The sequence below is a fragment of the Rhipicephalus sanguineus genome, chromosome 1 (genome assembly GCF_013339695.2).
Source record: "Rhipicephalus sanguineus isolate Rsan-2018 chromosome 1, BIME_Rsan_1.4, whole genome shotgun sequence".
Taxonomy (NCBI): Eukaryota; Metazoa; Arthropoda; class Arachnida; order Ixodida; family Ixodidae; genus Rhipicephalus; species Rhipicephalus sanguineus.
In genome coordinates this window covers 95,874,607-95,886,570 of record NC_051176.1, presented here as the reverse complement: position 1 = coordinate 95,886,570, position 11,964 = coordinate 95,874,607, and the positions used below count along the sequence as shown (strand labels likewise).

The 11,964-nt window shown below is 46.4% G+C and overlaps 1 protein-coding gene across 1 annotated transcript; it reads left to right on the top strand.

The window, feature by feature from the left end:
• The first annotated feature begins 924 nt into the window (after positions 1–924).
• Positions 925–4,679, top strand: LOC119386275 (uncharacterized). Its single transcript, XM_037653605.2, has 2 exons — positions 925–1,063; positions 3,770–4,679. The coding sequence occupies exons 1-2, from the start codon at positions 1,013–1,015 to the stop codon at positions 4,070–4,072; spliced, it is 354 nt and encodes a 117-aa protein (XP_037509533.1). The 5' UTR covers positions 925–1,012; the 3' UTR covers positions 4,073–4,679.
• Positions 4,680–11,964: the final 7,285 nt, after the last annotated feature.

Here is an 11,964-nt window from a genome sequence, read left to right as displayed (position 1 = left end):
TTTTTTGCGTATGTCCTCGTTTTATTTTAATTTTTCAACTACTGACGCGTGATTCGTATTTTGTTTACCCTCAGTTAATTCAAGCTTCGCTTTGGTGCATCTCCCTGTTCTGCGGTTTGTACTGCATCTTCATGAAGATCGATTGGTACCGAACCACCGAGCGGGCCTCGGAAACCCGACGCTTGTTTGTTGCCTTTACTGACCGCATCCTCTGGTCCGTCTGCGTAGCGTGGTTCGTCTTCACTTGCGCGACTGGCAGAGGAGGTAAGCCTATATGCATAAATGCAAAAACATGGTCATCCTTTAAAGCTTGCTTGCACGTTGTTTGAACGCTTCTTCGGACGTAGGCATAAGCTTTAGGAAAGTATTTGAGAGACAAAAGGATTGTAGAGCTATATTTACAGGCCAATAATCCAGCTAAATTGCTTGGCTTCGTTATATGCTGACCAAAACGAATACTGCAGAATATTCAAAGAGATTATCGGCGAAAGTGATTAGCTGAAATTGCTGTTGGAGATTTCTGGTTTTCTTTTTTTCTTTTTTTTGTTTTTTTTTGCTTTCAAAGTAACGGAGAGGCAGCAAAACATCCACATAAAAGTGGAAGAACGCAGGACGTGCTGCTTGGCCGACGGTGAAGGGGCCGTTGTAATATCTCTTCTTGTCTGAGGACAATAAACGAGATCGTTTTGATCCAACCACTGAAACAGAATTTAGGTACGTTGTGCCCACACAAATTGTTGTCAGCTAGTGTTTAATTATAAGTTCTTGATACAATCTTCAATGATAATTTGAGATCAAACATTCCTACGATCTATACGAGTATTAAGGGAAACATAGGCTGTTTTATTACAGGAAGTTAGATAAAGAAATGGTCTCATTTTTGTGTACAACTGTGTGTTTTTTTCCCAACACCATTGTAGGATTTCTCAACCGCTTCTTGTGCTGGAGTCCATTTGTGCCACTGAGTCGTTTGTCATTCGGCGTGTACCTTGTACACTCACCCTTCTACATCATGATGTACCACATCGCCAGGGAGCGCATCTTCTTTTCTCACTTCACGCTGGTGAGTTGAAGCAAGCGTCTTTCTCAAATGGCCCACCTGTGCACGCGCGCCTACAAGTGCTTCCAGTCTGGATAGTCATATGTGGGGAGAGATTTTATTTTAGTTTAGTTCTTTGACCGCGCAGTGGAACAGTGGTTACGGTGCTCGGCTGCTCCCGGCCGCGGCGGTCAGATTTCGATGGAGGCGAAATACTAGAGGTCCGTGTACTGTGCGATGCACGTTAAAGGAGCAATGACAAAGTATTTCAACCTCGAGATATGACCTTCACTTGATAGCTTGGTACGCAAAAGTTTTTAGATGTAAGTACGAATTGCGTCCGTTACATAGAAGTTATTTTATTTCGAGGGCGAACAGCGTACGAAAGCTCAACGGTGCGTTCAGCACCCTGCGACATCGACAGTATTATGACGTGTTTAGCGGGCCCCCAGGGCACGCTCCAGGCGCTGAGTGACGATGCCCTAGTAATGATAACGTCAACGATCTCAATGTTGTCATTGTGGTGCCGACTAGCAGCGACGCCTGGCAGCGGCTTCACTTAATTGTCTGGGTTGGTTGTCTCAAGCTCCTGCGTCTTCGCCGCGCTGCTTAGAATGATTTGTCGTGTGCTGCTCAGTGTGTGATAATTCGGAGCGACGATCTCGACTGCATTACGTGCCAGCATGTCGTGAAACAGTTGTGCGCGGCTTACGCCAGTGGCGTTTCAAGTGTCGCAAGTGTCGCGGACAGCTGCAAAGTTGGTTTACAAAAGTTTCCAGGTAAGACTGCGCATTCAATTTGCGTCTCTCCACGCGTCTCCGCGATGCATTGAACGGTGGCCTCACCAACACCTCCTCAGGCGCTGGCCTTTCACACCCAGAAAATATGCTGTTATACGGAGCTTGATAGTGACATAGGCGAAACGCGCCAGCACGGACGCCTGGCTGGGGACGAGGCGCGCCGAGCGTCGACAGTGTATGTGTGTGTGTGGAGGGGGGGGGGGGGGGTGAGGGGAGCCCGGTGTAATAGAAGAATCAGCAGACGCGAATGGTGTCCTGAGCAGTGCGGGCGTATTTCATCTTTAATAAATCATTCAACAAATCGTTTCTTGTTGTTAGTCACCGGACTGCTTACTTTTGAGAACAGGATAGGAGCGCCTGTCCTGTCCACAACGTTTCTTCCTGTTCTGTGTTCTTGCCAAGGAGGTTAAAAAAAATGGTTCTTGCCAGCCAGCATGGCCCAAGCGTGCGTCTCCAGGTGCCTACACGTCGCTGCTCGGACCGGCGTCGATTTCAGAATCGCTTCTTTGCAGAGGATCGAAGCGAGAATGAGTCGCGACGTCGCGAATCGCAGCGATTTCTAATACCTCAGTATTTTCTTCATCACTTGTAGACACTGATGACGGCGGCGACCACGATGGTGGTGACAAAGACATGACTACACGTGCGCGCCTAGCAGACGAAATGACAAGTGAAACTCGCGTCAGCGTTTTGTGAGGCCACGTGATCAGATGGGGCCTTTTCGAGGCGTGACACCGCGGAAGGGGACGGGGGAGGGGAACCGCGTGGCAGCGCTGCGGGTGCTGCAAAGTGCTGCACCCGTTTTGAACCACGCTCGTTACTGGTCATAGCATTCAATATTACGTATATTTTTATTCATCCCCCCGTGGCATTATCAGTAGTGAATCGTTGCTAGGGGGTCGATAACGAGACGTAGACGCAAAAATCGCGGCATGCGTGAAGTTGATGTGACTGCTCCGTTAAAGAACACCAGATGGTCGAAATTTCCGAAGCCCTCCACTGCGGTCCTCTCATGATCATATCGTCGTTTTGGCACGTAAAGCCCTAGATATTATTATTATTATTATTATTATTATTATTATTATTATTATTATTATTATTATTATTATTATTATTATTATTATTATTATTATTATTATTATTACTTCTTCCTTTTAAGTGCTGTCTCACTGGCTGACTGCTTGAGTCGGCCAAAGGAGACAGCACCTGTGAACCAAAACAGCTGCTCACAATTGATGGGCTTATTTCTCAACTAACTTCAGAGAAAACCTACGTGCGTGACGTTCCCTGCTGCGGCAAGTAGCACTGATAAGCTAGTGATGTTGGAATTTGGTTTTTCTTACTTACTTGCCCTTTATTGTAATTAAAGTTAAACGCGACATGCTTTAAGTAAACATGTTGGCTGAGATCATATCTTTAGCTTCTGAAGCGGACCTCTGAATGACAGACACAGACTCTAGAGCTGTCCTTCACTTGTCTAGAAAGTTTGCGGGGGCGGGGGGAGGATGATTGTGCACGGCATGTTCAGTGTTCGGCTATTCTTCTAGGGCTTCTTAAAATTCTTGCAAATAGATACAGAGCGGAGCTCATCTTGTGGTGAAAGGTGTGCTAACATTGGAAATTACAAACACATCATTTCAGCGCAGTTCTCCGTTCCGCAAACGTCATTTTTTTCAACAGTTCGGCAGTTGAATTTACAAAGCCATTTTGTTCGTAAGAACAGCGTCTGATTGTCTTAGTAGCTAATATTACATCCATTCCGAGGACTGGCTGTCGCCTTTGCTTTTAAATCGCACTAACGTATACGAAACAGTTTGTCAATGCAGTCTCAACAAAAAACAACAACAAAAAAACAAAAAAAAACTGAAATATTGCTGGTTGTAGACAGAATGACATTTTGCTCCAACTCTTAGTTATGATTACTACACAGGTGTCCCAGTGCTTCGCCGTCGTGGTGTGGAGCTACATCCTCAGTTACTTCCTGTTCATCGCCTGCGAAGGTCCAACGGGGCATCTTGAGAAGCTGGTCTTCATGCCCGTGCGGAGAAGTGTGGATTCGCCATCAGACGCAACTAAAAATGGCGTGCATCACAACGGCGTCAACGGCATCCCCAAAAGCTTACCTGCCTGTACTGACGAGCAGAACAAGTCTAAGAAGTACCTCAACGAGGATTCGCTAGAAGCAGGTGTTGGCATCACCGGAAAGGACAGTAACGAATGCTGTCGTTTATAGTGGCATCGGCAGGACCGAGCATGCTCCTTTCTTCACTGTTTATGCAAGGCAACGCATTTTGCTGAGCCGTTCGTACACAGCCACTCTACCTCCGCCTACCGGGCTGTTCCAAAGCACCTTTGAAAAAGGAAAGCGGTGAAAAAAAAACAAAAAAAGAAAAGAAAACGTGCCTCTGTCCCATATTGTATGAAGGACGATAATTTCCGAGCGCTCGTTTATTTGTTTGACACAACCTTGATGAAAACCAGCAGATAATGAAGCCAAGCAAGGTATCGGGAACGTTAATTGTACTGTTTTAAGTGTATTGCAGTAATTGTGATATGGATGTGAAGAAAGTAGTGCGGACGGAAAGGCAACTTGCTGCTGGCAGGAACCTAACCTACCTTCATTCATTTATAGCAAGGTTCTTGTTCCGGCAGAGTTGATGCCTTCAGGTTGTATGCGAGGGCTCATTGGTCAGCTGTCCGCTCGTTAAAGGTTCACGTGCTATGTGACACCATCTGGCAAAAAAGAGTGTTCCACACTCGCCATCACGACTAAGAGCGGCGCTGACTAAAGCTCCCGGGGTTTGCATGCACACAAATACCCGATAAGTGGACGAGGAGACGACCGCCGCTGTAGCTCAGTTGGTAAGAGCATCGGGCGCGTAATCCGAAGGTCACAGGTTCAGTCCCTGCCAGCGGCAAAGTGTCTTTTCGTCCACTTTACTTTCTTCACATCTATATCACAGTTATTGCAATACACTTAGAACAATACAATTAGCGTTCCCTATACCGTCCTTGGCTTCATTATCTGCTGGTTTTCATCGAGGTTATCCCATATTGTGCAGGATGAACATACTTCAAGGAATATGAATCTACTACATTGTGTAAATAGTATTTCAGCGCGCTTACACCTACATCTGCGAAGTCGTGACAAAGGAGGAAACCCGTTGTTATTGAGACTGATAGACTGTACACTCCACAGTGATTCTATTCACAGGATACAGGCGTCAATCATTCGATACGTATAGCGCTGCGTGTTAGCAGCAGTGAAGGAGGGTCAGGTGTTTTAGGGCACTTCCGGTTCCGCTCATGACAGAGGTGTTGTAGAACACTGCACTCGCCGTCCTAGCAGCTAGACTTCTATTATCTGCCTTCGGAATTCATACTCCATTGGTTCTAACCACATTATTAGAGACGATGCGTGTGTGCGCGATGAGGCTGTGCCCGCATTACACACGTAGTATGGGCACAGTTGGTGCATACACTTGGTATTACCTGTTAAGACGTAGCGGTTGTTTTATTGCTCTAGAGCCACGGAACACAATATCAGAACCATGCTGGAATATTGAGGTAACATAGGAGGATCAAAATTTTAAGCTGGGGTTCGAAAAACAATTCCGGAAGTGGACAAGTTCTTCTAAACATTAAGCCACCTAGTGCCAGACATACATGACTGAAAAAAAAAAAATAAAGAGCGAGTACCTTCAGTCAATCGACACTGCGGTAACGTGTAGTACGGACGGCAGAGACTACGTTGGAAGCCCCTGGCGCCTGTCAATCTAATGAAGCAGCTGCGTTTTGATGACTACAAGGCAAACAAGTTGTAAAAAACGTTCCCATTGGTTTCACGTCGTGCGGTCGCAATGTGAACTCATCTGTTGTACATGTTTATCTCATCTCTCTGTGAATACTCTATACGAAAATAAACTATTTCGCCAGCTCACGGCGCTAACTACGAGTGCACGTTTATTAAGTGGTACACGTTGAAGAGTATGCCTTGGTACGATGGAACAGATCGTACCAAGACATGCACGCAAGTTTTCTTGCAGGTGGTCGACAAAAGAGAAACAATGGCGTGTGCCACGTTCGTGAAGGAATTTTTGAAACAAATGCATTATCACAGTAAGATATCCACAGTAGCCCTCGATGTCAAATTCGACTAAGGTGAGCACGTAAAACTTATCAACAATAATAGTAATGCTGTAAAAAGAAATGTACTTTAGGATAACTTCTTCTTGATCGAGTTTGTTTTTACTGATCATTTTGTAGTAGCGCGAATTTCGTAAAACAAACGAAACAGAAGAAGGAGAGGAATGACAGACAGGCGCTATACTCACGCCTGTTTATTCAAAAGGAAGGCTTCCTACATATACACAAGCGCGTGCATGCGCAGATGCATAAAAACTAGGCATCGGGGCCAAACAGGCAACATACACATGTCACCACCCTCAAATATTTAACCATCGCATTTCAGCATGATAGAGCGTAACAGAGTGTAGCGCCTGTCTTTCATTCCTCACCTTCTACTGTTCCGTTTTTTTTACGAACTTTGCGCTCCTGGAATGTGCTCTATAAAAAGAAAGAAAGGGAAGCTGGCCAGGGATTCACTTTTTGAAAGAAACCCCATTCCCAGGAACGAGAGGTGCCGTAAAGTAAGAAGCACTAGGCATAGCGGAATTCATCGCATCAAACAACGGTAGTACAAATCGAAACTAAGGTTGCTGAGCTTTGCGCTGCATGGGCGGTGCACAGTCCACACTTACGAAGGCACAGAAAAAACACAACAATAACCAAACACAACCAGTTCTTGTGTTTTTCTCTGTGCCTTCGTAAGTGTCTACTGTGCAGCGCGCCCATGCAGCGCAAAACTCAGCAACCAATGTTCAACTTGTACCAACTTGCCCAAAAGAGTGCTTTATTGAATCGAAACAAGACGTGGGTGCACGCAGAAAGACGGGTACTTGAAGGGGTCAGCCATCGTCGTGACAGGTATGTATCACAGGGGATCTTTTCATCGCCAGTGCCCATTTGGCTCTACCACATTGGCTCTAGCCTGATATATTTTTGTATGACTACTATTGATTGCCAATATAGTACGTGCTCTTTGCAAATATAGCGGAGGCCCCTAGCTGCTGATGTATGTGGCCGCTGTATTGCCTGATGCGTCTGCTCAAGTAGCTGGTAATTTTCATCAGCAAAACCATGCTATAGGGAGAGCATCCGATTTCATAAATCAGTACATCAAACGTAATATGCGATATCAGCTTGCATCTACAGTCGCGTTTAAAATGAGCTACAACGCGGTGATCGTGGCTGACACGGTTTCAATGCTGCACGACCGTGTACACGTACGAAAAATGAAGCAACCGATGTCGCTTGTATTGAATATTTAGTTACTGGTATTGAATTTAATTGAATATTAGTAAATAAACATTCAATAAAAATTTTAATCATTGAAGCAAAACATCTTTTATCAAAGGAGCTACGGGGGATTAAAGGTTACCCTCCTCACAAGTCCTGCTTTTATTTTTTTTTAAATTCGCCGAGATCGAAGTGCTAAATTGTGTCATCCACGATCGCCCGTCGGCAAGCAGGAAATCGTGGAGGCCAAGCTGCATGCTTGTGTGCTTGATCTCTTCAGCACCAAGTTCCACCACAAACAGGAGATTTCACCCTTTACAGCAGAGCTGTTATGCCCGCCATTTGTCCGGTTCGCTATGTAGACAGGAAATTATCATCGTGCCGACACGGCCACGTCAAGCCAAGTTAAGCATAGCTGTGCCTAGTTAAGCCAACGTAATCCCAGCCAAGCGTAATAAGCCTAGTTGAGCATGGTAATACAATTTAGCTAAACATAACTAAGAAAATCAGTCAATTCGTATTTCCTGAGATTCTGGCATAACGCAAGACGACGTTATGCCAGAATGTTATGGCATAGAGGGGCGGCGCCAAATCTGCCCCATACATTGACCCCCCTAGTCACCTAAGTGGGGGGGGGGGGGGCGCCAGATCGGTCTCGTACATTCTTAGTAGGGGGGGAGCGCTGCGATGACCCTTCGCCCCCCCCCCCCTTATGGGGAACCCTGCGCACGCCTAAGATTCCGGTATACGCAAAGGGGTGTAGTATACTCTAAGATAAAAAAGAGTATAGGTGACTCGTTTCGGAGAGTTCTGACTTGCCACGTATACGGCTGTCTTTAAAGAGTCGCGATGACTTTCTTGGTGGGTCATAGTCGGCCCGTTCTAGGAGACTCTTGCCGGTAACACTCTTGCCGGTAACACTCTTACGGGGGTCAAATGACACACACCGAAGCGTATAGCGGCTCCACAACTATTTTAAATTACTCAGTTGACCCATTCTCTACTTTTGCTCGAATACTGTAGGAAATAGTGAAGTATTCATTTTAAGCAAGTCCAATAATATTTGCCATTGTGCCCAGTGACTGCAAAAAAAAAAAAGAATAGTTGAATATTAGCATTATTTTAATGAAACTCGTCAAAACAACACGCCTTTTCCAGCAGACTAATCTAGAAAGCGCGAAAAGATGGTCTGTGATCACTTAAGCCGTTGAGGTATTCCTTATTTACCTGCTTGTATGAGTATAGCCAACTAGAATGTGTGACAGTGATGTGCATAGTCTCATAAGGTGCAAAATAAACTGCAGAAATAGGCATCACGTTTCCATATTTCTTCCTCATGATTATGAATAAATCAAAAAGTGGTGACGGCTGGAGGCATCAGACTTGTCACTAGCTATGTTGTCGCTCCTGTTCAGCGTGAGCAGCCATCAAAAATTGTATCTGAAAAGCAGAACGTGATATCATGATGAGAAAACGGAATTGCTGTGAGAGTTTGCAAAACCTACAAAATAAGTGATTTACACAGACATAATGCAGGCCACAACAGAACACCAAATGCAAATAGGCATTGTAATGAACCAAGTTTTTTTGCCGTTATCGTGTAAAACATAACTTGCAAATAGTAGCTTTTGTAACACGTCACTTAACGACAAACTTACAGCACAAGATGATGTTACCCTCTTTTAAATAACAAACGAAAATGGTTTAGGCTCCTTTGCGTGGGTGCCACTCACCTCTTTTACTGCGTCGTGTTGTCCAACCAAAGGAAATGTAGGACCGACTGCCTCGTTGACAGGGCGAACGCCGCTGTTGATTTTCCCTCACGAGTGGTGAGGCGCCAGACCATAGGGACACCTTCGTTTCCCCGAGTGTGGCTGTCAAACGGAGTGAAGAGGCAAGAGAAGCGATCCGGGATTCTGGGAAACCAACACACACATACTGATTATTTGTATTTAAAACCACCCTTTGTCCAACACATCGTTATTGTACACTAGAGCACTGCACGGGCCGTGATTTTCGGCCCGGGCCCGGAACTCATTCAAGTTTACCCGCCCAAACCTGGCCCGGTGACTCAAAGCGAGACCCGGACCCGGCCCGGACCCGAGAAAAAATTTCGCCTACCCAGCCCGACCACAGTTCAGGCCCGACTGAAGCCCAAGCAAGTGATCAAGGTGGTGTTACCCGAACGTCGAGTCGACAGCAAGGTGTTTTAAGTGGCAAATATCTACGGCATGTTGGGGCATATTTCGCTAACATTTATACTTTAACCTACGGTAATTTCTTGTAAAAAGGGGCTCACGGTGAAAACAGTTGAAGATCGTCAAGGGCGTTTTATATCAGGTATCGTAGCAAGAAAAGTGATTTGCAACATGAGTTCAAATTCGATAGGGATTGAGACATAGAAAAGAACTCTTTGTTTTTATTGCGCTATATTTAAATTTAAAGCGTGCTCTAACGACAAAGCCAATCGTGCACTTTCCCGGATATGTAGCACCTGTCTTCAGCATAGTGGCACCTTGCCACACCAATAGAAATAGAGGAAGAAAGCCAAATTTAGTACCTTGTTGTAAATACACTGATCTAGATAAAAATTATAACGAATCGCGTGTACCCCGTGTACTCTTAGAAATACGTATAAGCATGCCGAAAGGAAAAAAAAAATATTTGTCATAGCATACTTTTCGTATATCACACAGCTGCTGGTATATACAGCTTATAAGTTCTTTGCGGCATATTTTATAGCTCATTTCTTCATATGCTGTTGTGCGAAAAATCAAATTTTCAAGAGATAGCGGCTTTAAGCACGCCATGCGCTGTTGCATCACATATGCTGCCGCGCTAAAGGTTATCGCACTGCTTGCGCTAGCCGCAGGATCGCACATCTGCCTTGCGAATTGTGAAGGGGTCGGCAAACGTTTTTCTTAACTTCCGCCACTGGAGCAAATGCAAGATGCCTTTGTTGACCTCTGTAAAATGAATATAGCTGTACAGCTCATCCCTTCATTTCTCTAGTTACCGAACGTCGGGCTACTCCTCAATGTCATCTATAAAACTCCTTTTTGAGGGCTTCTCCTTGCAGTTTTAAGCAGTGTATGTTATGCATGGTTTGCACCACGCTCTTTTTTTTAGGGGCGTAGCTCCTCTTAGTCTAACCTTGTCACGCGTCCGTTGTCCGGCGTATCTCCCGGCAGCCGGCAGTAAGCGCCAGTATCTGTCCGGTGGTGGTGGTGGTGTGCGGCCTGACCACCCTTACTGCGCATGCGGATACCCTCTCCACACACCTCCTCTCCACTCCCCCTCACCATCCCCCCATGTCCTCTACCCCTCTCCCCTTTCCCTCTCCACTCACCCTCTCACCTTCCCCTCTCCCATACCCATCTACACTTCCCCTCTCCCATACCCCTCTCCACTTCCCCTCTCCCCTCCCCCTTTCCACTCTTCCTCTGAAACCCGGGCTAGACATGCCGAAATTCTCTCCTGCGCAACGCCGCGATGAGCTCGAGCGCATGCGCGTCCCCTCCCCTTCTCTCTCCTCTCCTACGCTGCCCCCCTCTCGCCCGCCTGTCGACCGCGTTCCCCGCTCGCCCTGTGAGAATTAACGGCCAGGCTAGATGGAAGATACGACGCGCGTAGCGTCCCTCTTCGCGTTCCACGACGCGAGGTCCGTAGCATGCCCAACGAACGCCAACGGAACGCGATCGTGGAAGTGCTCCGGCTTCGCATCCCCTCATGGTCCTCCTACGCTGCCTGCGTCGGCGCCATCGGCGCTGCGGCGCCGACGCAGGCAGCGTCGCGAGGCAGCGTCGCGGCAGCGTCTTGATTGAAAAAACCGACCGCTCGCGCTGCACAACTGTTCACTGACCACCCCGTATATATAGGCACTGGATTTTGACCTCCAAGGTAGTGCGTGTGTGCGATTTCTCCTGTGCGTGATTAAACAATGAAAATTCACAGCGTACATGTAAAATTAAAGTGAGCTGCAAGTCGTCATAACTCTCATCGAACCTTTAGTATAAACGCGCCCGATCTCACGTCGGTGATGATGTACTGGGCAGAATTCACGGAAGATTCACGGTTTACCGATGAACCTCCGCAGCTTCGCCCACTCATCATAATTCACTCCGTGGATATGCTGTGATGTTTTTTTTTTCATATTATAATGGCACATGCCTTCCTAAAGATGTTCTACTGGTAGAAGGTCGGTCCTACTACGCGGGTAGGACCGACAAGAGGTGGACGAAGCGATTTCGATCTATTTTCGGGGTTCGTTCCAGTGTTGTAATAAACGCGCGAGTAAGCTTGTCGACGCTTAAGCCCTAACCACGCGTTACAACGCGTCAGCGCGTGGCGTGTAGACTCAGCGCCACGCCCTCTCTCTATCAGCCTCGTGCGCTGCTGCTTTCAGTGGTAATGGTGGCGCCACCAACGGCGGACGGTGGCGATAGGTGGATATGCGCGGCTCAGAGAAGCCGTGGGTAAAGCGCCTGTTACTCTCCGTTTTTCTATTCATGTTTCATTCTGGTTTGATATTTGTACTGCCGACGCTGCTCCACTAGACAACCATGCCGTCTGTTACGTCCATTGTTCTATATTATTTGTTTTAAAATGACAGGCCCGTTTTTTTATGCGTGCGCGCGATGTACTGCGTACGTTTCTTACGTGCATGTGTCCAAGTTGTTTGCGTGATCTGTTAACACAGATGAAATAAAAATTGTTGCAGTACAAAACAGCATTCTTGTTTTATTGAACACCCCAAACAGTACAACA